Source organism: Heterodontus francisci, chromosome 6 (genome assembly GCF_036365525.1).
Source record: "Heterodontus francisci isolate sHetFra1 chromosome 6, sHetFra1.hap1, whole genome shotgun sequence".
In the NCBI taxonomy this organism is placed as follows: domain Eukaryota; kingdom Metazoa; phylum Chordata; class Chondrichthyes; order Heterodontiformes; family Heterodontidae; genus Heterodontus; species Heterodontus francisci.
In genome coordinates, this window is record NC_090376.1 from 150,214,284 (window position 1) to 150,241,341 (window position 27,058).

Below are 27,058 nucleotides of genomic sequence, written 5' to 3' on the forward strand. Positions count from 1 at the left end.
CTCTTTAAGGCATTACTGATAAACTTTGAATAATCACAAATTTCGTTAGCATAATTATTAAGTAAATTAAATCCAAGACAACACTTTCTTGATAAGCATGTATGAAAAATTTAAAAATTGCAGCTGAACTTCTGATAACTGCTGCTTCATTACAACCATTGGATGAGCTCAGAAATGAGTTTGCAAATGTGCTTGACTATTAGAAAATGTATGTTTCTACACATAGAGAAAGTTGTATCTAAAATATACATGCCTTCGTTCATGGGCTTCATCTGTTACTCTGCCCTTTCCAGGGCCCCAACTTGACTGCAAGTAGTAAGTTCTGACATACATTTAGACATGGAAAGGTCATGGTAGGTTCACTGCTGCACAGTGAACTGTAAAGCTGACTGCACAAGGTTCCAGACTACTGACAAAATATGTTTGATGTTGTAGGAAGGGTTAAAGCTACTGTTTACAAAAACTCAGCCAGTTACTTCAGATTAGGTTATTGCAATTTAAAACAATAATGGATGTTATTTGTGATTTACAGCATGGTAAGGTGAATTAAAGTCAGGCACAATTGTCTACACTGGATGGTTCATCAATAATGCATGCTTCCATACTCATTCTTGTTAATATTGTAATGTCTTTGGGCATGTAACTTTATGTTGTAAAATAAAACTTATATTTTCATCCAGTTCCATTTTCAGGACAACACCATGACATAAATGGGTATTTTTAGTCATGCAACAATCATGCCTTCTAAACTTGTTAAGTTCAACTTCCAACAAAATTTATGTCCAAGAGAACGCTTCAGCAATTACCTAATGGTATGAATTCAGTGTATACCCATCTCAACTATAGCCATTTGAAATTTTTGTTGTGTATTTTTTTATTCATTCATGGGATGTGATTGTTGCTGGCAAGGCCAGCATTTATTGCCCATCCCTAATTGCCCTTGTGATGGTGGTGATGAGCAACCTTCTTGAACCACTGCAGACCGTGTGGTGTAGGTACACCCATAGTACTGTTAGGTGGGGTTTTGGCCCAGTGACAGTGAAAGAACGGTAATGTATTTCCAAGTCAGGATGGTGTTTGATTTGGAGGGGAAAACAGGTGGTGGTGTTTCTATGTGCCTGCTGCCCTTGTTCTTCTGTGTGGTACAGGTCGCTGGTTTGGAACGCGCTCTCAAAGGAGCCTTGGTGACTTGCTGCACTGCATCCTGTATATGGTGCACACGTCTGCCACTGTGCACCAGTGGTGGAGGAAGTGAATTTTTAATGTGATAGATGGTGTGCCAATCAAGTGGGCTGCTTTGTCCTGAATAATGCTGAGCTTCTTGAATGTTGTCAGAGCTGCACTCATCCAGGCAAGTGGAGCTTATTCTATCACATTTCTGACTTGTGCCTTGTAGATGGTGGACAGGCTTTGGGGAGTCAGGAGGTGAGCTACTCGTGGCAGAATTCCCAGCCTCTATGCTGCTCTTGTAACCACAGTATTTATATGGCTGTTCCAGTTAAGTTTTTGGTCAGTGGTAACCCCCAGGGTGTTGATGGTGGGAGTTCAGCACTGGTAATGCTGTTGAATGTCAAGGGAAGATCTTTAGATTCTCTCTTGTTAGAGATTGTCATTGCTTGGCACTTAGGTGACAAGTAATGTTCACACCACACATGAGCCCAAGCCTGAATGTTGTCAAGGGCAGTCACTCTCACCTCACCTCTGGAATTCAGTTCTTTTGTCCAGGTCTATGGTGTCTCTTACTCCGGTTAGTTGTTTAATTGTCCAACTCCATTCATGACTGGATGTGGCAGGACTACAGAGCTTGGATCTGATCCATTAGTTTTGGGATTGCTTAGCTTTGTCTACAACATGCTACTTCCACTGTTTAGCATGTATGTAGTCCTGTGTTGTAGCTTCACCAGTTTGGCAGCTTATTTTTAGGTATGCCTAGTGCTGCTCCTTACATGCTCTCCATGCTACTCATTGAACCAGGGTTGGTCCCCTGTCTTGATTCTAATGGTAGAGTGAGGGATATTGTCAAGCCATGAGGGTACAGATTGCATGTGAATACAATTCTGCTGTTGCTTATGGCCCATGGTGCTTCATAGATTTCCAGTTTTGAGCTGCTAGTTCTGTTCTGAATTTATTCTATTTAGCACAGCAGTAGTGCCGCATAATATGATGGAGAATGTCCTCAGTGTGTTTTATCGGGAATACGAAAAGACAATCCATAAGGAAGGCCAAATGGAATTCAGATCCCATGTTCATCACCTTGAGGTTACATTTTTTTCAGTTTCTAGAGAAGTGGGTCGTGTGGTAGTTTAGGCCCAGACTGATAGAGTTTATAGTAACTGCTTTCTGCTGGCTGTAAGGGTGCTATATGATAAAATTAGGTGATCTCAATTCAGTTCTTCAAGGGTGTTGACTAAGGTGTCCACTCTGGTTGAAAGCATTATTAAGATTCGATCACATAACATTCTGACCATATGGCATCTGGTTATCTGATGCCTGATCGCATGACATCTGACCACTTAACTTCGACAAATATGATTGCCGGAGAGGCACTTGGTGAATGCCTTTGGAGCTTCAGCTACCCATTGCACTGAATATTAAATCCTCAGGTGAAAAGAGCCAATTCCCTAAGCTCTCATTCCCAGGCTCTTGAGACCCCTGATTTCCAAGTTCTCTCCTCCGATACCTCACTCTTTTGCAGCTCCCCGTCCTCTATTCTCAACACAGAAGCTCAACCTGATTCTGTGCAGAGGTGGTGAGGTGATGTCACCAAGCCAGAAGCTCCTGTGAGCAGCAGCCACTGACATTATGGAGCAGGTGGCGATGCACTGCCATGGGGAAATATAAAGTGCTGATCACCCAGGATGCAGGAGGCAGTGCTCAGGGGCGGAACTGCCAATTCCAAAAACTCCAACTGAAAGCGGAACATTTGTGAACCTGAATATGGACCAATAGCACAAAACTATCCTTAATTTGGCACTAATTGGCAGTCTAACTCAGACACCACTGGCTTGCTGATGTGAAAAATGAAAGACACGTCACATTAGTGCAACCGAGGTTGCTGTTTTGACTTTGGTGCGGATTGGGCTGTGCTATGCCTGACCTGGAAGTATTTGGCTCTGACACTGGGTGCCTGAAATGAGAAGAGGTCCATTTTCTAGCAGTGATGTTCCTTTTTTAAAAAATGTTCTGACACCCATCCATTCTATTCACCACCTTTCTCCATCTAGTATACAATTACTGCCATTGTATTAAACTGTTTGCAACTGTTAAATTGTTCTGATGATGGCTTGATAATAGTTGATGAAAGATATTGGAAAAAAATATTAGAGGTCCATTGTACACCACTGAAAATCAGTAATGTAACGGCGCACAGGTGGAAAGGGAGGGAATTGGGATTCAAATGAAAGATCAGGCATTGCTAACAAATTGACCTGAAATTTACTGTAGGGATTGGGACCCTGAAGTCAGGGTGAAAAGTGGGTCCAGAGATAACACTCTGGAAGTGGAACCGCCTTGCCAATTTTACCATAGGCAGCCTCCTATTGACCATTTGCAGGCCCACTGTCCATTTAAGGATGGTTGGCAGGCTGCTGATGCTGTGGGCCCAATCAGCAGCTCTGAAGCCTCAGCAGTGCCACTGGGCACTGGTCGCTGCTGAGGCATGCAAGAGACCTCGGAAGCTGTGCCATATAAATTTGAAAAAAATATTTAAAAATCAGAGGGTCAAGTGTTGGAGGGGAAACCCCTCCAGGAAGATTGTTGGGGCTGCAGGGGCTGCCCTCCCTGCTTGCAATTTTCTCGTTGGCAATGAGGCTCCGGTTCCGATGGTCCCCTGGTTGCCACATTGAACTGCGGCCTGCCTATGTGGCAGGGGGTCACCTCGCCGTAGCCAAAATGCCGACGACCCTGTAAAATGGTCCCTAATTAGGCCTTTAGTTATGCTAATTGGCTACTTACCTCCTTGGAGCGGGCAACCACTCTGCATCCAGTCCCGTCACTGGTAAAATGTCCCAGTGGTGCGACCACATTGGGGAGTTGACCTGACGTGGCTGCCTGTGATATTACCAGCACCCACCCCCTTCACTCCCAGTCTCATGGCCCGCCTGCTGGAGGCCAGTAAAATCCTGGCCATAGGATCAATGGATCAAACTGCTGTTCCTATGTAAGTTTATGTGTGATCACATCTGTTGAGTTGCCCCTGTTCTTGCTTTTATGATAAGGTGCCATGCAAAAGATGAATGCTAGCGAGCAATGGGGAGGGAATATCTGGTTTGGTAATACTTACTTTGATTCATGTTCCTCTTTTCAGCATAGTAACATAGAATTGCAATAAAGAGAAAAAAAACTTTTACAGGAACGAACATGTAGTAAGTATTTTGATACATATACAACTTAAAGAAATAAGCAGAACGCCAATGGAAATTTTGTTTACTTTTTAAAAGTTATAGTTATTCAATTTCTTGGTCTTTCTAGAACAAAAATAATATAGATCAGCTTAGCCAGACCAGATCGAGTCCTGGTATGAGGGAAAAGATTGTATCCTGTTGTTTAGTATACTAGCCTCCACTGAAAAAGATGGCAAAAGAGTTTGAAAAAAGGTGTTTGCAGATGGCTTTGAATCCAACTTGTCCAAGTAAACACCTTTACAGAAAATGGAGGAAGGATAGAAATGAATCACTCTATATTATGAGATTGTGAAACTATTGGAACGGAATGATTTACCTATTTGTCCTTTTATTGCAGAGACATTTCAGAATATCATTCGCCATGCAGAGAATAACACAAAAATGCTGTTCAGAACGACCTACCGGAACATGGCCTTTCAGACAGTTGCACCAATTCGAGAACTCTTTATTGATGTTGCACTCTTTGTTTTTGGCTCGGAGATAAACGTCGATGAATTTGTTAATAGATTTTTTGATAGTCTCTTTCCATTGGTCTATAATCATCTAATCAATCCTGCCCTTACTGACATCTCCCCAGACTTTGCAGAATGTGTACGGATGGCAAGGAAGGACCTAAACCCATTTGGTCATCTTCCAAAATTAATAACAAGTCAAATGGCAAAATCACTCATGGCTAGTCATATGTTCTTGCAGGCCTTAAATTTAGGAATTGAAGTCATTAACACAACTGATCACTTGCAGTACACCAAAGAATGTAGCAGAGCTCTGCTGAAGATGCAGTATTGTTCCCATTGTCAAGGCTTGACTAATCGTAAGCCATGCATGGGCTATTGCCTGAATGTGATTAGAGGATGCCTTGCTAATATGGCAGAAATTGATCCACATTGGCGGGAGTACATCAGATCACTGGAGGAACTGTCAAATGGAATACAGGGAAATTTTGATATAGAACAAGTTTTGCTGAATCTCCATTCATTAGTGAATGATGCGATTATGAATGCACAAATCAATGGGCCAAAACTGTCAGCAATGGTGAGTTTTTGTAATAAGTTTTCAGTTTTATGTGTGTACCAAAACAAACAATATAGCTCATTTTTCTAGGGTTATGTATAATGTGTATAATGTATTGCACAATTACATCCCAAACAATTCTCAGATTAGCCTTTTCCTTGGTTTCAATACTGCCTAAAATACAGAACTGAAACTAAAAACATCAGAAACTTTGCTTGTAGTGGATTTTAATTTCTTTCAGTTCTGGAACCTGGTCAAATCTAGGGTCCCAGATGTGAAAAAAAAACTGATGGAAATCTATGCATGTTGTTTTCTCTCTTCTCTTTCTCTCTCTATGTCCCTCTGTCTCTCAGTTTATATGCAGCTATTTCTGCATCCCTCTCTGTGTCTCTCTATCTGTCTTTGTTCTGTACATGTATCTCTGTTTTTGCATCTCTCTCTCATTCACAGCATTTCACCTCCATCTCGATCTCTCAAAGTGTTCATAATGAAATATAGTTGGGCTCAGGGATCCCTCTCATCAAGGTCATAGATGGCTAAAGTGGGAAATCTTCAAACTGATGGATTAGCACATCATATTGATGTAAAATTTTGGGACAGAGTAGACAAAACTTTTCTTTGAGCCTGCGTCCCTATTGTGACAGAAAATGGAAGTCTTACTTTACCCATACTTGGCTTCCTCATTTTGAGGGAGCATTGAATTTCTTTAGACAAACTATTCACATTTTATAGTTTTTCTTCCTACCACAACAGCAATTGCTTGAAAGGCTAAATGGGGACTCATGACTTCAACAGCCCACTGTGTTTTATGAAAGAATGAAAGTAATTATAAGAGTGAGATAGAAGTTCACTATCTTTTATCACTGCCTAAAGTTTCTATAATGCAGTATTAATATTCCTCAGGCTCTTGTGCTATCCATTTTTCCATCTGTCTGTGAACCTAGCATTAACATGATAACTTAAACACAGAGGTCTCATAATACTTCCAGTGTCCTATTTTCCAAATACTTTGCCAGGCATTTAAATATGAGTTTTACTGTTTGACAAACTGAATGTATATATACATTTAATATAATAAGCTATGGTTTGTGTGTGACTTCTTTACTATATAATTTCCCTAAATTTAGCTAAATGCTGACTTTGTCTGTATTATTCAAGTTCCATAAAGGTCAAATTTCTGGCTTTAATTATTGAAAATGTTTATTGCAGCATCATTGCTGATGAGTGAAATCACTTCCTTCCCTCCTACAATGGTGTATCTTTCATAGACAAATTAAAAAGTGAAGTCTCGAAATTATTATTGTTGAAATTTGTGGGCAGACACCAAATGTATTTGTATGACATTTTCCTGTTCTTTATTGTCACATAAGCATGAACCATTTTAAACAGTCAACATTAGAATATCATGGTAAGTGTCTATTTCCAAGTTCCATTATTGCGTTTTGGGCTTTTTGATCTCTTTTTCATGGAAAGGATTTGGAATTGATTAATTTTGAAGTGTTGTGCTTTTAAACAAAATAATTTTGCACATATTTAAAATATCAGTCACTATTAATAGGAAGAGTACAGTAATGTGACAATGGATGTGGCAATGTCAGCAATTGCAAGGGGAAGGCATGCATAAAATAATATTGATGCTATATAGCTGAGAGTGTGAGCTGGGTATATTGCAGAAACTGTGGCATGAATCCAAGCAAAGATTTCTGAAGGGAGACAAGGAGATGGAAGCCAGCAGAGCCTGTGGAAAACTGGGGTGATTGGCAATTTGTTTGGGATAAGTCATGGCCATTGGAATCTTCGATTAGAGTTTGTGGTGAAGCTCAGGGGGTCAGCTGGGAAAGCACTGAAAAAAGTAAATCCTGGAGGTCATAAAGGTAATAGAGAAGTGGATATAGATTTTGATGGTGAGGGGTGGATGTAAGTTGAAGAAGTAGCAGCTGATGTTTCATAATTGAACATAGGAGATCTTAATATTAGACTGGATGTGGGTTGTGAAGCTCATTTCAGGGTCATGTAAGGCACCAAGATTGTGTATTATCAGATTCAGGATAAGAAAGCAATTGGGGAAGGATGATCGAATCAGGTGTGGTATAACATTTTAAGCGCAAACCTACATTACAACAGTGTCTACATTACAAAAGTACTTCATTGGCTGTAAAGCGCTTTGAGACATCCAGTGGTGGTGAAAAGTGCTATATAAATGCTAGTCTTTTTAAAACTGAACAGGATGGCTTTTATTTTGCAAACTAAAGGAAGTGGTAGTTCATCCATGATTTTATGGTCGGACAGACAAATAAACAGCACAGCTACAGTCATGGAATTGAAGGAGCTGACAGAAAGGTAAAGAGTGTCAATGTTGAAGCTCAAGTTGCATACGAACAATGTTGCTGAAGGGCTGAACATAGGTGAGAATAGGATGCAACCTTCGGGAATGCCAGAGTTGACAATGAGATCATGAGAGGAGAAACTATTGCAGAGCAAAAGAGCTAAAGGCGAGATGAGGAAAAACTTTTTTTAAGCAACAAGTAGTTACGATCTGGAATGCATTGCCTGAAAGGGTGCTAGAGGTAGATTCAATTGTCGCTTTCAAATGGGAAATGGATAAGCACCTGAAGGAAAAGAATTTGCAGGGCTACAGGAGAGGGCAGGGAAGTGGAACTAGTTAAATTGCTCCTGCAGAGAGTCTGCATGGACATGATGGGCTGAATGGCCTCCTTCTGTGCTTAAACCATTCTATGATTCTATATACTGAGTCCGTTAGGATAAGTGGAAGTGGAGATCAATCACAGAAAAAAGAACAGTAAAGAAAAATGGTGTGGTCAGTTGCATCGAATACAAAACAGTAACTTATATTTATATAGTGCCTTTAATGTAATCAAACATCCCAAGGCATTTCACATTTCATAAAGCAAAATATGACACTAAGCCACATAAGGAGATATTAGATCAGATGACCAAATGCTTGGTCAAAGAGGTAGGTTTTAAGGAGTGTCTTAATGGAGGAAAGCGAAGTAGAGAGGTGGAGAGGTATAGGGAGCGACTTCCAGAGCTTAGGGCCTAAGCAACCGAAGGCATGACCACCAATGATGGAATGATTAAAATTGGGGATGCGCAAGAGGCCAAAATTAGAAGAATGGAGATATCTCGGAGGGTTGTGGGGCTGGAGGAGATTACAGAGATAGGGAAGGGCAAGGCCATAGAGGGATTCAAAAACAAGGATCAGAATTTTTAGATCAAGATGTTGCTTAACAGAGACTCGATGTAGGTCAGTGAGCACAGGGGCGTTAAGTAAACAGCATTTGGTGCAAGTAAGGATAAGGGCAGCAGAGTTGTGGATGACCTCGAGTTTAGGGAGGGTAGAATGTGGGAATGTGTTGGAATAGTCAAGTCGAGAGGAAACAAAGACATGAATGGGGGTTTCAGCAGCAGATGAGCTGAGGCGGGGCAAAGTCGGGCGATGTTGCAGAGGTGGAAATAGGAGCTTTTTATTGGTGGCACAGATTTGTGGTCGGAGTCAAGTATGACACCAAAGCTGCGACCAGATTGGTTCAGTCTCAGACTGTTGCCAGGAAGAGGGATGGAGTCAGTAGCTAGGGAATGGAATTTGGAGTGGGAACAGAAAACAATGGCTTCAGTCTTCCCAAGAATTAATTGGAGGAAATTTCTGCTTACCCAGTACTGGATGTCGGATAAATAGTCTTATAATTTAGCCACTGTGAAGGAATTGAGAGAGGTGGTGGTGTGATAGAGCTGGGTGTTGTCAGTGTATATGTGAAAACAAATGCTGTGCTTTCGGACGAGGTCACCGAGGGGTAGCTTGTAGATGAGAAATAGACGGCCGGTGGTTACCAGGGGACACCAGAGATAACGGAGGAGCAGTGGAAAGAGAAGCCATTGCAAGTGATACTCTGGCTATGATTAGATAAATACGAGAGGAACCAGGTGAGAGGAATCCCACCCAGTTGGACAACGATGGAGAGGCATTGGAGGAGGATGGTGTTTTCAATAGTGTCAAAGGCTGCAGACAGGTCGAGAAAGATGAGGAGGGATTTGTCACAGTTACTTTCCCTTTATTTATTTAAAGACAGTTTCCAAGATGTACATTCCATTTATCTATTTTCAACTACATTTGCAATCACGGATCCAGTTTTCAAAAATATCTAGATGACTGACTTGTTGCATTGATTCTTGTGGCATTGATTCTCATTATTTGCTGAACCTTACTGTCTGCAGGTTTCAAGATCCTACTTTTGGTGCCCCTGTAAGTCATCAAAAATTCATACAATATTGTAACATCCTGAACAGGAACCGCAAAACCAACTCCTGCAAAGTGCTGCTCATATCCCATTAGGCTCATTCCATTCATGCTAATTACTTAAGAAGGTGTGTATTTTTGAAAGTGGATGAACCTCTATGAAAGTGGGTAAGTTCTTTTGTTAAATTTTACCCATGAAAGAGCTAGTCTCAAGGTATCACTGGAGTTGTTTACTCTAAGTGAATACTATTTACAAAAACAGTATATGAAATCACTTTTGTCAAATTTACAAATTACAGTTATGAAAATGACAGGCAAGAAAAGACCAGCTGGCCTATCAAGCCTGCATCTCATAGTCATGATATCTGAAGTATTATGAATAGACACCCTTATTGACTGACAGCCATGTAATGTCCCAAGGAAGGCAAGAAAACAGATAAAAAATCCAAGACCATTTAGGGAAAAAAATTTGAAAAATTCTACAATATAGGCATACACCATGAAATGCTTGGTCACCTGGGAATTCTGTGGAAATCTTGCTCACCATTTCATGGAGCATGGAGGAGTCCAACTACAACATGGCTGAAGAAGAACTTGGAGTGGGAGGGAGTAGTTGTCGTGATCTATGTAGGAACCAACAACATAGTTAGAACTAAGAATGAGGTACTTTGTAGGGGTTTGAGGAGCTAGGGTCTAAATTAATAAACAGCAATGCAGGGGTAAAAGTCTTGGGATTACTACCTGAGCCATGCACAAATTGGCATAAGGTCAGCCAGATGAGAGAGTTAAACATGTGCCTCAACAAGTGGTGTGGAAGGAAGGGGTTTTGATTCATGGGGTACCGGCTCCAGTACCAGGTAAAGAGGGATCTGTTCTGTTGAGATTGACTACATTTAAACTGGTGAATTGAAGAACTAAGTCTGTAGCTAGGACTATAACTAAAAAGTGTGGGGGGAGGGGGGAAGTGAGGGAAAATGTAGAAATCTGAAGAGAAATGTCAAGGCAATAGAGCAGTGCAGTAATTTGGGTATGGAAAAGTAGTGTGTGACCGAGAGTTTAAAGGTAGCAAATAAGGTCAAAGCAGGAAATAATGTCAAACATTTAAAAATAAGCACGCTTTATCTGAATGCAAGAAACATTCATAACATCTATTAGGACCGTGGCGGAAGCAATGCACTGTCAACTCAGTCCCGTCACTCCACAGGTCGCAGCATATTACTTAATTTTTCCTATCCAACCAGAAAACAGCCAAATTAAACACCCCAGTAACACCTGGAATAAAACAGACCAAACCAGGTATCTTTAGACAACAACAAATTAACTATTTATGAAAAACTAAATCTTAAATCCTATTTAGATAAACCTATGTCTAAAGACCTTGTAACTTCTTATTTTAATCTAACTCCCCCATTCACATACATACGCTCAAAAACCACGGTTAACCGGTTTCAAAAGTGGTGTTTTTAAAGAATTAGCTGTTTCTTAAGAATAAATAAATAAGTAAGTCTTTGTGGGTTACATTCCTGATGGATAAGGTATTCTAATGTGAAAATAATCAAAGGCCACGCGAAGTCTCCATGTGGGTTTGATGAAATTGTTCTTAATAGGCATTCAAAACACTTCGGCTGCAGCAGGCAACAAACACCGGCAAAGTCTAGAAAAATACAATCAGTCAAGAGCAATTCAATCTTGAAGCAAAATATTTCCTGGCTTGGAAGTAAAGAAAAGGAGTTTTACTACCTTCAGCAATATAAACGGTCTCTTAAAAGAAAGGACTTTTTATTCTCCTCAACAGGTAATCAACTTGGCCCGTAGCTCCCTGTAGAATTTTTGCTGAGAGAAAATAGACAGCTCTTCAGTATCACGCCTCGCTGGAGAGTCTTTCAAAAACAATCTGGTTCAGACCAGTTTTTGCCAGTTTTACACACAGTCAAATCGAAACATTATACCAGGTGACCTCTCTCTCCTGCTGTGGCCTAGGGTAACAAGTGCAGCTGGCACACTGTACCTCAGAGAATCCAAAACCTTCTCTCTGTCTTAAAGGTGCACTGTTTTTTTAACAGAGTCTTAAAGGCACACTGTTTTAATCCGAGGAAAAAAATAATTACAGTTCCGCGACACATCATAGATGAACTAATGACACAACTAGAAATACATAGGTTTTATCTAAATAGCCATCAGAGAGCTGTGGTTGCAAGGTGGCCAAGTTGGAAACTAAATATTCTAGGGAACTTGGCATTTCAAAAAGACAAGCAGAGTGGAAAAGGAGGTGGGGTGGAAGGGTAGTAACCCTGTTAATAAAGGATGACATAAGAACAGTAGTGAGAAAGGATCTTGGCATAGCAGACCAAGAAGAAGTATCATTGTGAGTGAAGAAAAGGAATAACGAGGCAGAAAATACTGGTGGGAGTAGTTTACAGATCCCTAACAGCATCTATCCCATTGGACAGTGTATTAATCAAGAAGTAATCAGAGATTGTAACAAAGTTAATGATTAGACAAATCAAATTGGCAAAGGTAGTCTGGAGGACGAGTTTATGGCATGCATTTGAGACAGTTTCCGAGAACAATATGTTGTGGAATTAGCCAGGCTATTTTAGATGTTGCATTATGTAATGGGATGGGGTTAATTAGTAATCTCATAGTAAGGGGTCCTATGGGACAGAGTGATCATAATATAAAATTTTATGTGAAGTTTGAGAATGACACACTTAAGTCCAAAACATGAGTGTTAAACTTAAATGAAGCCAGTTATGAGGGGTGAGTTAGATTTTTTTTATTTGTTTCATGGGATGTGGGCATCACTGGCAAGGCCAGCATTTGTTGTGTTTGTAATTGCCCTTGAGAAGATGGTGGCGAGCTGCCTTCTTGAACTGTTGCAGTCCATTTGGTGCAGGTACACCCGCCGTGCTGTTAGGGAGGGAGTTCCAGGATTTTGATCCAGCAGCAGTAAGGAACGGCAATATAGTTCCAAGTCAGGATGGTGTGTGGCTTGGAAGGTAACTGGCAGGCAGTGGTGTTCCCAAGTGTATGCTGCCCTTGTCCTTCTAGGTCGAAGAGGTCACGGGTTTGGAAGGTGCTGTCGAAGAAGGCTTAGTGAGTTGCTGCAGAGCATCTTGTAAATGGTACACACTGCTGCCACTATACATTGGTGGTGGAGGGAGTGAATGTTTAAGGTGGTGGATGGGGTGCCAATCAAGCAGGCTGCTTTGGTTTGGATGGTGTTGAGCTTCCTGAGCGTTATCGGAGCTGCACTCATCCAGGCAAATGGAGAGTATTCCATCACATTTCTGACATGTGATGTGGACAGACTTTAGGGAGTCAGGAGGTGGGTTACTCACCACAGAATACCCAGCCTCTGAGCTGCTCTTGTCGTCACAGTATTTATGTGGTTCAGTTTCTGGTCAATAGTAACCCCCAGGATGTTGATGGTGGGGGATTCAGCCCCTGTAATGCCATTGAATGTCAAGGGAAGATGATTAGATTCTCTCTTGTTGGAGATGGTCATTGTCTGGCGTGAATGTTACTTGCCACTTATCAGCCTAAGCCTGAAAGTTATCCAGGTCTTGCTGCATATGGACATATACTGCTTCAATATGTGAGGAGTTGTGAATGGTACTGAACATCATACAATCATCAGCGGACATCCCCACTTCTGACCTTATGATGGAGGGAAGGTTATTGATGAAGCAGCTGAAGTTGATTGGGCCTAGGACTCTACCTTGCAGCAATGTCCTGCGGCTGAGACGATTGACCTCCAACCATCTTCCTTTGTGCTCGGTATGACTCCAACCAGTGGAGGATTTTCCCCCTGATTCCCGTTGACTTCAATTTGGCTAGGACTCCTTGATGCCACACTCGGTCAAATGCTGCTTTGATATGATGATAGATAAACAATGAAAACATTTAAAGAACTAATTTAAAATTCTCAATTAAAATACGTTCCATTGAGAAACAAAAACTCTATGGGAAAGATGATTCAGCCAAGGCTGACTAAAGGAATGAAGCATAATATTAGATTAAAAGAGGAGGCTAAATTATAATGTTGCAAGGAGAGGATTGGGAGTGTTTTAGAAACCAGCAAAGATCAACCAAAAAATTGATGAAAAGGGAAAAATATGAGAGTAAATGCACAAGAAATATAAGAACAGATTATAAGGGCTTCTACAAGTATGTAAAAAAAAGTAGCAAAAGTAAATGTTGGTCCCTTAGAGGTTAAGACAAGAGAAATTAAACTGAAAATAAGGAAATGGCAGAGACATTAAACAAATATTATGTTATCTGTCCTCAGAGTAGAAGACACAAAAAGCATACCAAAATTAGTGGGGAACCAAGGGTTGAATGAAAGTGAGGAACTTAAAGTAATTAATATCAGTAGAGAAAAAGTACTTAGAGAAACTAATGGGATTAAAAGCCATGCCCCCGACCTGATAGCCTACATCCTAGGGTACTAAAAGAGGTGGCTGCAGAGGTAGTGGATGCATTGGCAAAATTTCTTAGATTCTAGCAGATTGAAAGGCAACCAATGTAACACTGCTATTTAAGAAAAGAGAGAGAGAAAACAAGGAACTACAGGCCTGTGAGCCTAGTTACAGGCCTGAATTTTCAGGTCTTGCCAGGGGCAGGAATGGAGGCAGGTGGGGGACAAAAATGCCAGTGCCAGATGGTGTGCTGGTTACCGATGACATTCCTGGTGCTGGTGAGTTTCACCAGGGCAAGGGGAGGGTGGCCCTGAGATCCCGCACAATTCATTAAGAAGGCCAATTAATAACATTAAAGAGCTTATTGAGAGCTTGCTGAGGTCATGTTCTGATTTTGATGGGTGCCCTTCATGGGTGCCCTTTGAAGGATGGCACCCTCATCCTCTTTGATGACTGCCTCAGCGCTTAGCTGGTGCTCCAGATGGCTGGAGGGGAGCACTGAGGTGCAACTGGCATCCCCTCCAGACATCCCTGCACCAAGGGTACAACGTTTTGCATGTATCCTGTGAACATAAGTGTGCAGTTCCTGCAAGCACTCCCAAGTGCTGCTGCAAATGTCTCTCCATGAGTTTGGCCACTCTCTCAATATCAGAGCTCATGCGCTTAAAGACCTGAGCTATTGTGGCGCACATGAGCTGGAAGGACTCCTCCATTCTCAGCCCATGATCCTGCACTGCCTTAGGGAACTCTGACATATGGGAACACATAGTTGCTATTCAAGGTAAAGCCTCCTTTCCTGTGATTCCTGAAACCCTGCATCTTACCCAGCTGAACATGGCTGCATCAGTCCTCCATGCTCTAAAGGGGACTGACCACAGCTGCCTCTGCCTCTGGCACCTCCTCCTGCACATGAGTGCCATTATCATCACCCAGTGCCACCCTATCTCATTGCGTGCGAGGACCTACTGAGGTGACTGTATGTCACCTGGTGGTGGAGGGTGCACATGCAAGGTGTGATGGTGTTTCTTCAGAGCCCTGCTGTGGCTGCGTTTGGCCGGGTGATGGTGAGGGAGATGGTCTAAGTGCCTGGACATCTATGCCAGTAGGAAACACAAGAAGAGATCATGAGAACTAGCATGGAGAGCAGAGACTTCTGCAGTGTTGAGGCTTCCCAATGAAACTCAGTCTTCAGTATGTTGCTGGATGGGGTGGAGTGCAATGCATCCCCATAATGAAAGCATTGCACTCTCTAATCAACATCTCCACCACGGATGTCCATCTTGCCTTGCCCGACTTGCTCTTTGTCATTGACCCTGGCAATTTCAATGGCTGCCTACTCCACGGCAGTGATAATGTGAAGGTAGGGAACCCCTCCGCCTATCTGGGCCATCACGCAGGTATTATGGGCCCGTTTCTGCTGCAAGAACAAAAGAGAGCGAGATAAGGAACTGCTGGCTCTGGTGCCAATGCCAGCTGCTCCTATTCATTAGAAACTGCATTATACAGGACCTTGGTGAGGCCACACCTGGAATATTGTGTGCAGTTTTGGTCTCCTTATATGAGGAAGCGTGTTCTTGCTATAGAGGGAGTGCAGCGAAGGTTTACCAGACTGATTCCTGGGATGGCGGGACTGACATAAGAGGAGAGATTGAGTCGGTTAGGATTATGTTCACTGGACTTCAGAAGAGTGAGGGGAGGATCTCATAGAAACCTATAAAGTTCTAATAGGACTTGACAGGGTAGATGCAGGAAGGATGTTCTCGATGGTGGGGGAGTCCAGAACCAGGGGTCATAGTCTAAGGATACGGGGTAAACCTTTCAGGACTGAGATGAGGAGAAATTTCTTCACCCAGAGAATGGTGAGCCTGTGGAATTCGCTACCACAGAAAGCAGTTGAGACCAAAACATTGTATGTTTTCAAGAAGAAGTTAGATATAGCTCCTGGGGCGAAAGGGATCAAAGGATATGGGGGGAAAGCGGGAACAGGTTACTGAGTTGGATGACCAGCCATGATCATAATGAATGGCGAAGCAGGCTCGAAGGGCCGAATAGCCTACTCCTGCTCCTATTTTCTATGTTTCTATGTTTCAGTGGTGAGGTGTCGTCAGCAGTACTATGGCTCTCAGCTATTCTGAGGGGCCAGTAAGTGCCCTGGGCGCACATTCCTCTCATGTCCAAGAACAGCATGTGGTCTCAGGCTCCTCAGCTGTTGTGACTGCTGGACGGTGAATACCCAAGAGACCTGTCCTGAGGGTTGGAGGTTGCACCCATCTTGCCAGAGCATAACAAGTCATTCAACCTGTTCCAACACTGGATCCAATTGATGCGGACCACACTCCTTCTGCAGCCTGTGTCAATATCTCCAACTAAACTTGCTTAATCTGGGTGGGTGGCCTCCACCTGCCACCCCTCCTTTACAGCCTCGAGTAGGACCTCCAGGTCTGTATCAGTGAATCAAAGGGGCTGCGCTCTTCTGGGTTCCAGGCCTCTGTCTCACCTGAGACATTCTAATATTTGAAGATTCTATGATGTGCAAGACTGGAGGTGAAGCAGTGATAGGGCAGCCACAGTGATGGCCGCCGTGGTCTGTTTAAATCAGGTCCTCACTTGAGGATCCCACCTCCGTTCCTGTCCACGTGGCCGCTAATTGGCCACCAAACCCGTCTCCATGCCACCCCCATCAAAGGGCACCCCCATCAAAATTGGGGTGATGTCTGCTTGCCCCCAGGGGTGGGTTCAGGATCCAGATACAGTCTCAACTTCCGTTTCCCGCCCCCGGAAGGAAAACCCTGCTCCAGTTATCAGAAAAAAGCGGCAATTATAACAAAGGAGCTGTTAAGAAGGCACTGTCATGTAAACCACACCTGCCAAAGTGAGACATATTAATTTTGTCATTCGGAACATTAATTTTTAAGCTGTTACTGGACTAAAAAAAACTTGTTTGGAGAGACCACAGCAGTGGCTGGGAAACATGACTGCTCGTTTTGCATTACAAAAGACAGTTGACAAAAAAGAGACAATGAGGACTGCTCACTGATTCAATTAACAGAGACTGGTCTGGGCAACTGTGATCCACATCTTGTCTGTGTAAGAGCCAGCACTACACCCTGCATCCCCCGCCCCCACCACCAAGAGCTTTGAAATCCACAAACCGCAGGAGCAGTTGTTCCAAATAAGGAGTTAATCACATGACTAACCTGCTGGCCAATTTAGAGTTATAAACAGTTGGAAAACAGACCGCAATTTGAAGACAACAGAGAAGGAAGGTCTCTCCCTCTCTCTCACAAATTTCCAGGCAGCCACTTAAACCTCAAGAGAGAAGACTTCTGCAGCTAAACAAGTGAAAGTGTGCACCGGGCCACAAGAAGAACTGCAAGGTTTAACTGCAGTCAAAAACTGCACATCTAATCCCTTTACTCTTTCTCCTTTTCTGTCTTTATTTGCGTGTGTGTTTATCACATATGCATGCTAGCATGGTCGCGTTGCGTATTTCTAGTAGTTTTAACCGAACTAGAGTTTTAAGGTTAATAAACTTACACCTTTCTTGTTTAAATCTAAGAAAACCTGTTTGGTTGATTTCTTTGCCATTACAATTAGAGAACAGTGAACAAGGATTCACTGAGGGGAAGCTTAAAACATGGTGTTTTAAAAATTTAAACCCTGTTATGGCCAAACCAGGCAAAGGCTGAGAGGGAACCTCTCGACCCCTTTTTCACCTGGTCGTAACAGCACTTAATTTCATAAAAGGGAAATCATGTTTGACAAACTTATGATTTTTTTGAGGATATAATGAGCAGGATAGATAAAGTGGATGTATTATATGTGGATTTCCAAAAGGTGTTCAACAAGCTTGGTGTACAAGATAAGGGCTCATGGGGTTGAGGATAATATATTCGTATGATTAGAGGATTGTTTAATGGACAGAAAGTAGAGATGCATGGAGCATTTTCCAGTTGGCAGGCTATTACTAGTTGGGAGCCGCAAGGATCAGTGCTGGGGCCTTCGCTATTTATAATCTATATAATTGGCTTAGATGAAGGGACTGAGAGTCATGTATCCAAGTTTACTGATGATACATGGGTGAGCCACTAAGCTGTGCAGACACAAAAAGATTGCAAACGGCTATGGGCAGATTAGTGTGTGGGCAATAAGGTGGCAGACAGACTATAACTTGGGGAAATGTGAGGTTATTCACATTGATAGGACAAATAGAAAAGTAGAATTTTTTTAAATGGTGTTCTGAATGCTGGACTTTGTAGAATGGTTGTGTTTTAAAAACTGTGATCTTTAATGCAGTGTAAAATGGACATTTGGAAGAAACATGTGAACTCACACAAAAACTGCCCAGAAACAAGCCAGGGGTCTTGGTTACCATGATAACAAAAAATCCAGATCAAAGACCCTTTTGAAAGCAAGGTTGTAACACATAAAGGATAATGGGTTTTGCTCTCCCAGACTCTCAGATTATAAACAGAGAGACAGGGGCTATAAAATGCAGATTGGAGTTGCAATTTATAACAGCTGGAAACAAAGTAAGGTCCTGGTGATTTTGCTATGGTCAGACTTATGGTCTCTGAAAATTGTAAAAGGCAAATGATTATTGACTTTTGAGGTGGTTGAATTCGAGAGGATTTCCTAGGTCTGGATGCTGAAGGGAAGAAAGGAAGACCAGGAGAATTGTGCAGCCTAAAGAGAGAGAGAGAGAGAGAGGCTAGTGGGCTGTTTCTGGGGAGACAGCTGCTCTCAGAACACTGATACAGCAAAAGGCTGCTAAGATCTGAACCTATTTTGTAGGCTCGAAGTTTGCGAAGGAGAAAAGACTAACAGGATCACCGGAAATTGCCTTATTAACGAAAGTCCAGTTGAATGTGCTTGGAAAAACTGAGAGAAGAGGACATTGGCTTTGAGAAGGACACTGCGAGATCCAATCCATTGCAGCTGGGAGGAGTTGGACTTTTAATGTGAGGGATACCTTTTCGATGAGAACACGAATGTATAAATGTAGTGTGGAGTTTTCAAGTGTGTTCATAAGTTAATGGGAAATAACTTTCTCTGTAATTTAGTGCATTAGCTGCCTACTAAGTACTGTTGAGTTAATGTTGATTTTTAGTTTAGTTATTATAGTAAAAATCTTAAGATGTGAAATTTTGTCATGTAGTTCTTTAATCGGTCACTGGGAAGTTAAAATCTATTGCTTTAAAGTTAGGGGTCTCTACTAAGGTCATAACAGATGTGAGAAACTTTTAAACGTTGGTGTTCAGAGAGATTTGGCTGTCCTCGTACAAAAAACAGAGAAGGTTAGCATGCAGATACAGCAAACAATCAGGAAGGCAAATGGCATAATAATAAAAGCAAAATACTGCGGATGCTGGAAATCTGAAACAAAAACAAGAAATGCTGGATTCACTCAGCAGGTCTGGCAGCATCTGTGGAAAGAGAAGCAGAGTTAACGTTTCGGGTCAGTGACCCTTCTTCGGAACTGACAAATATTAGAAAAGTCACAGATTATAAACAAGTGAGGTGGGGGTTGGGCAAGAGATAACAAAGGAGAAGGTGCAGATTGGACCAGGCCACATAGCTGACCAAAAGGTCACGGAGCAAAGGCAAACAATATGTTAATGGTGTGTTGAAAGACAAAGCATTAGTACAGATTAGGTGTGAATATACTGAATATTGAACAGCAGCAAGTGCAAACCTGAAGAAAAACAACCTGAAAAAAACAGTGGGTAAGCAAACTGAACAAACTAAGATGAAATGAAATAAATGCAAAAAAAAGATTGTAAAAAATGTAAAAAGGAATGTAAAATAAAAAGGAAGAAAAAATAACTAAAAATGAAAGTAAAGTGGGGGGCTGTCATGCTCTGAAATTATTGAACTCAATGTTCAGTCCGGCAGGCTGTAGTGTGCCTAATCGGTAGATGAGATGCTGTTCCTCGAGCTTGCGTTGATGTTCACTGGAACACTGCAGCAATCCCAGGACAGAGATGTGAGCATGAGAGCAGGGGGGAGTGTTGAAATGGCAAGCAACCGGAAGCTCAGGGTCCTGCTTGCGGACTGAGCGGAGATGTTCCGCAAAGCGGTCACCCAGTCTGCGCTTGGTCTCCCCAATGTAGAGGAGACCACACTGTGAGCAGCGAATACAGTATACTACATTGAAAGAAGTACAAGTAAATCGCTGCTTCACCTGAAAGGAGTGTTTGGGGCCTGGGATAGTGAGGAGAGAGGAGGTAAATGGGCAGGTATTATACCTCCTGCGATTGCAAGGGAAGGTGCCCTGGGACGGGGACGAGGTGGTGGGGGTAATGGAGGAGTGGACCAGGGTGTCGCGGAGGGAACGATCCCTTCGGAATGCTGACAGGGGAAGGGAGGGGAAGATGCGACTGGTAGTGGCATCACGCTGGAGGTGGCGAAAATGGCGGAGGATGATCCTTTGGATATGGAGGCTGATGGGGTGGAAAGTGAGGACAAGGGGAACCCTGTCATGGTTCTGGGAGGGAGGGGAAGGGGTGAGGGTAGAGGTGCGGGGAATGGGTCGGACACGGTTGAGGGCCCTGTCAACCATAGTGGGGGGAAATCCTCGGTTGAGGAAAAAGGAGGTCATATCAGAAGCACCGTCATGGAAGGTAGCATCATCAGAGCAGATGCGTCGGAGATGGTGAAACTGGGAGAATGGAATGGAGTCCTTACAGGAGGTAGGGTGTGAAGAAGTGTAGTCGAGGTAGCTGTGGGAGTCAGTGGGCTTATAATGGATATTGGTAGACAACCTATCCCCAGAGATGGAGACAGAGAAGTTGAGGAAGGGAAGGGAAGTGTCAGAGATGGACCATGTAAAGGTGAGAGAAGGGTGGAAATTGGAAGCAAATGGCATGTTGGGCTTTATTACAAGGGGGTTGGATTACAAGAGTAAGAAACCTGTGCTAAAATTATACAGGGCTTTGATGAGACTACACCTGGAATACTGTGCACAGGTTGGTTCTCCTTATCTCAGGGAGGATATACTTGCCTTGGAGGTGGTGCACCGAATGTTTGTTAGATTGATTCCTGGGATGAGGGTTTGTCCAATGATGCGAGGTTGTATAGAGTGACTTATATTCCCTGGAATTTAGAAGAATCAAAGGTAACCTCATTACAACTTATAAGATTCTGAGGAGGCTTGACAGTTTTAAAAAATTAATTTATTGCCCATCCCTAATTGCCCTTGAGAAAACGGTGATGAGTCTTCTTGAACAGCTGCAGTCCTTGTGGTGTAGGTACACCCTCAATGCTGTCAGGGAGGACAGATGCTGAGTGGTTCTTTCCCCTGGTTGGAGACTGTAGAACTAAGGGGCACAGTCTTAGCATAAGTGGTTTATCATTTAAGACTGATATAATGAGGAATTTCTTCACTCAGAGGGTGAATCTTGGAAATTCTCTATCCCAGAAGGCAGTGGATGCTCCATTGTAAAGTAAATTCAAAACTGAGATAACTGGATTTGTTACCTCTAGGGGAGTCAAAGGATATGGAAATCGGGCAGGAAAGTTGAATTGAGGTCCAAGATCAGCCAAGCATGTATTGAATGACAGAGTAGGCATCGTCTACTCCTGTTCCTATTCCTTATGCTCTTACGGCACAGGCCTTCGTGCAGAGTAGGGAACCTTAGGGAGTGCCAGACATAGAGCGGGTGGTCAGCTCCATCAATACCACTGTGGAACCCTCCATGGTGGAGCTTCTGATAATGAATCTCACAGCTTCCATGGCAGCATAATAAGATGGCTGCCATCTTGGCTGCATACCGCTGTTGAAAGGAGCTTCCAGGGTGTCACAGCAGACCAGCATTCTTTTCTCCAACAGCGCACAAATTGCTGAAGCCCTCGCAGTGTGTCATTGGCTTCATGGAAGAGAAACCTGCTGTCCTTTCTCAAGATGACAGCATACCTACTCCCACACCTGCCACTCCCCCAGTGTTCTTGTTGGTGCCTGTCAGCCAGTTAGGCCAGACTGCTGCAACCCAGACGGAGATGCTGAAGTCTGCAGCTGGGCCCTCTCAGCCCAGAGCTACTGGAGGTTGCAATTCAAGACCACCTGCAGTGTTCTCTGCAGCCTATCACCTTCTAAGCTGCAGCGACTGGGAAACACCATGTAGGAGGATAAGGATGGGCAAAGGAACCTTAAATACAGGCACTAAAGGAATGCATAAAGGTGAATAGTTCATTTTTTTGTAAAGCACTTGATCAATTTAGATTTGGATTTTTTTTTGTTTAAAGTCAATGGAGGGAAGTGTTGACTTAAAAGATGACAATAACATGGTGATTATAAGATGATGTGTAAGAAGTGTGGGATTGCTGGTGAATGGGGATTTGAATTTGTGGATATTGGAACCTCTCCGCAACTGAATTCTTCAAGCTTGAGCAGAAAGCTACTCCTCCTCCACTTCTTCCTGCTCTTCATTCTCAATTTGTTGGTGTGCAAGGGATGGTCAGGGTTTCTCCTGTGTGGTGGTGAAATTGTGCAGCATGTAGCTGATGACCACAAATCTATATATCTGCTCAGCAGCGTATGGTCCAGGCAGCAGAAGTATTATTTGAAGACACCAGTTGTCTGCTCAATGATGTTCCTTCTGGCAGCATGGCTCTCATTGTAGGCCTGCTGTGCACGGGCTAGGAACATAGGAAAAAGAGTAGGCCATTTAGCCCCTCGAACCTGTTCCTCCATTCAGTGAGATCATGGCTGATCTGCCACCTAATTCCATATGCCCTCCTTTGCCCCATTATCTCTTAATATCTTTGTGTAACAAAAATCTATCAATCTCAGATTAAAAATTAACAATTGATCTAGCAACAATTGCAATCTGCAAGAGAGTTCCAGACTTCTACCACATTTTGTGTGAAGAAGTGTTTCCTTATTTCACTCCTAAAACATCTGACTCTAATTTTTAAACTGTGTCCCCTTGCCCGAGACTCCCCAGCCAGTGAAAATAATTTATCTCTATCTAATCTACATGTCCCCCTTAATATCTTGAAAATGTCGTTTAAATCACGCCTTAGCCTTCGAACTTCCAGAGAATACAACTCTAGTTTGTATAATCTCTCTTTGTAAATTAAACCTTGGGATCCAGCTATCATTCCGGTAAACCAAGACTCCACCCCCTCCAATTTCTACCCCCTTGTATTCTAGTCCTGTAGATATGAAGGCCAGCATTCCATGAGCCTTTTTGATTATTTTTTGTATCTGTTCATGAAATTTTAATGATCTATGTACCTGGACTCCCAATGCTCTTACTAGCTTTTCACCATATAGCTAATTCACTTAATCTTTCATAACATTTGTAATGTTATGCTTCCAGCTACACTGCTTCCACTGCTGCTTATCTTTATGTCATTAGAAAATTTGGGTATGTGGTTTTCTGTCCCAGTGCTAGAACATAACGATGAAGTTCACTCTATTGGCTGGGCCTTGAGTCTGTTCTATTCAATAGACTTTTATTAGCAACACTTCACCTCATATCTGTAAAATGTTCAGTAGAAACACCAGGGTAAAGTTTCCCTCCTGGATGAAAACTGAGCACTGTAATGGTGAGGTGAGCTTTGTGCGTGCCAAAATCTTGCTGTGCAGCTTACAGGGGTTTTCTGAGTTCTGGTTAATTTTGTATGCATATTGAGCTGCTTCCTCAGATCCCTAAATTGTGTCTGCCTGCAGAAGCTCACTATCTCTGACAAACAGAAGACCTGGAGGCAGATGATGAAAGGATAAATAGGCTCAGGAAGTCTACTTTAAATTAAACAGTGACATTACGATAAGACAGCAGGGTTTAGACTTGTCAAAAGTAAATTTAGGACTGATATCAGGAGGTGGTTCTTAGCACAGTGTTCAACATTTCGGATGGACTCCCAGGTAGAGAGGTGGAGGAAAAAAATCCTTGGAGTTATTTAAGAAACAATTAGATCCAGCAATAGAGGATTATAGGGTTGTTCTCGCTGGATGAATTAAGATAGGCTGAATGGCTTTCCTCAACCAAAGTATCTTGTGATCATTTTGAAGTCCCATCCATGCTCAGAAAATATGGCAGTCAGAGTTGTTAAGGGTGGTCAGCTCAGGTTGGAAGTCATTAAAAAGGCACAGGATAAGTGTTTTTGGACTGTTTCTGGGCTGCTTTATAAAATATTATTTCAGATCTATTTTTCCAGCTAGCCCTTAGATTTTCATGAGGCTTTGTGGCAGTTCCTAATTTTCTTGCTTCCAACACTGTTACCGGCAACAATGAGAATCCTTTGAGCTGACATGTTTAAAAGAAAAGGAGGCCCTGTGAGCTTGGAGGAATCAGGAAAGTGAATGTATGGCTAAAAGACTGGAGTGGGAAAGGAGGGATTTCATTTTATGGAACGCTGACACCACTACTGGGGCATGAAGGAGCTGCACTGCTGAGACCTAGGTCCCAGTTGAAAAGATAAATAGGACAGTCGAAAGGACTTTAAACCAATAAGATGTCTGTCAGAACCAGGGTGGGTCGGGGTTGTTGGGGTTGGGGGAGGGCTCAGACAAAAGTAATACTAAAAGTGAATATAAGCTAAAGATAAGAAAAGGAGATGAGAGCAAAGACGGGATCATAAATACTGCTAAACATGATGGGCCAGATCATGCTGTGATCACGATCGGCAAACAAGTGATGCCAGCCATTCATTATACTTGACTTCCCCACAAACATTCTATGGGATTTTGCACTGAAACTTAATGTAATTAAAAAGCCATTTCAGTGTGGTGACCTCGACAGGGAATCTGTGTGAACAGAGCAAGCAACTTTGCATCTCCTCAATCAGATTGGACCACCATTAATATGCAGCAAAAGTTTGAATCAGGAAGTGTAAGTTAGAACATTTAATTCAATGCCAAATCAGCTACAGAAAGTGAAAGAATTTTTTTTTTAAATGTGCTTTATTTTTTAAAATCTCCAACAATGATTAAAATCTGAAGGAATGAGACTACACACTCGTAAAAATTTACTTTCAGTGCCAGGGAGTTTACTTTGCAGTAATTAAGACTTATCACCCCATTATAAATTTACTTGCACGGGGATGGACAAGCCCTAACTTTTTCTGGAAAGACAATTGGGTATATATGAGGTACTGCAGCAACTCACCAAGATTCCTTTGACAGCACCTTCCAAACCCATACCTCTACCACCTAGAAGGACAAAGGCAGCAGATGCATAGGAACACCACCACCTGCAAGTTCCCCTCCAAGCCACATGCCATCCTGACTTGGAGCGATATCGCCGTTCCTTCACTGTCACTGGGTCAAAATCCTGGAACTCCCTTCCTAACAGTACTGTGGATATACCTACACCCCAAGGACTGCAGTATTTCAAGAAGGCAGCTCATCACCACCTTCTCAAGGGCAATTAGGGATGGGCAATAAATGGTGGCCTAGCCAGCGATGCCCACATCCCCTGAATGAATAAAAGAGGTAGAACAACATCGTGCCTTTCCATGTGTTTCAATGATGAGCCTCTCAGGCTGGTAATGTTACAGTGAAGATTCTGGAGGAGCAGGGCAACTCAGGCCGCAGCTTCCTGATTTCTGTGTTTAATTGTGCATGTACAGTCACTGGGATGTGCTTTTCCGATTTTCATTTTGATAACGGTGTGTGCTGTTAACCTCACCATCATTTCTGCATCAAAATCTTACTAATATTTTAAATTCAGAAAAAAAGGAAAAAATAGCAACTTATAAAAATACCGTGATGAGCGGCAACAAGGATGATTAGTTATAGAAACAGCATCAGGAGCTCTGTACACAAATGCACATAGAATAAGTAATAAAAAAGTGAATTAGATGTGCAAATTCAGCTGAGAGGGCATGGTGTAGTGGCCATCACTGAAACTTGGATATGAACTGGGCATTGTTTGAGAGAAAATTATTTCATGTTGTGAGGTCTTTAAAAAGGCCAGGCAAATTGGAAAAGGAAAAGGAGCATTATTATAAAACCATAAGAAATAGGAACAGGAGTAGTCCATGTGGCCCCTCATGCCTGCTCTGTGATTTAATAAGATCATGGCTGATATGATTGTGGATTATCTCCACGTTCCTGCCAGCCCCCCATAACCCTCGACTCCCTTGTTGATCAAAAATCTGTTCAACTCAGCCTTGAATGTATTCAATAACCCAACTTCCACTGCTCTCTGGGGAAGAGAATTCCAAAGTCGAATGACCCGCTGACAGAAAAAAAATCTTCCTTATCTCTGTCTTAAATGGGAGACCCCTTATTTTTAAATTATGCCCCCTGGTTCTAGACTCCCCCACCAGGGGAAACATCCAGTATCTACCCTGTCAAACCCCCATAGTGAGGATGAGGCAGAAGGAAGCCGAGACAATTCCCAAATTGAACCTCCCACTATCCAGTTAGCTAACACTGAATTTTAGGGAGATTAGACATTTGATATGTGTGATATGCGTTCATATTTAGATGCTGAATAACGAAGAGACCTAATAAACAAAAATGTGGGGGCAATAGTTCTCTGGTGCATCCTCGATGGCAATGCCTCAACCAATCAGAGTCGACTTGCCAACTAACCAGCATCCTTTTCTCATGCAGTATAAATTATTGCTCCCTTTGAAATTTGGCATTCTTATGTCAATCGTGATGAGTGCAAGACAAAAAGCTTCGACAGTATGAAATGCTTGGTGTGTTGGCAGACCTACTAGAAGGCCTGCGGTCAATGTCAAGGAGTTATAGAGGAGTCCAGCACGAACATGGCACAGGGCTTCGCACAGAGCTTGCAGCCCATCCTTTCCAGCTTGGAAGCGGTGGCCAACTCTATTCGCCCACTTCCAGAGCCAACCATAATGTAGTGTCTGATTGCCGATGTCTCAGCTTCCAAACTTCCATTACAGCACAAGCAGAAGCCACCCAACATATCAGACTGCGCTCAGCTCAGCTCAGATTTCTCTCGTATAAGCTCAACTTGCTGCCACCCAAGTTTAGACTTCTTTCA

At 42.6% G+C, this 27,058-nt stretch overlaps 1 protein-coding gene across 1 annotated transcript in view; it reads left to right on the forward strand.

Annotated features, from left to right (window-relative positions):
• gpc5a (glypican 5a) overlaps positions 1-27,058 on the forward strand; it is a 1,436,107-nt gene that overhangs the window by 417,169 nt on the left and 991,880 nt on the right. Inside the window, exon 3 of the mRNA XM_068034439.1 lies at positions 4,741-5,435. Coding sequence (XP_067890540.1) covers positions 4,741-5,435 — 695 coding nt within the window. The remainder of the gene's footprint in view (positions 1-4,740; positions 5,436-27,058) is intronic.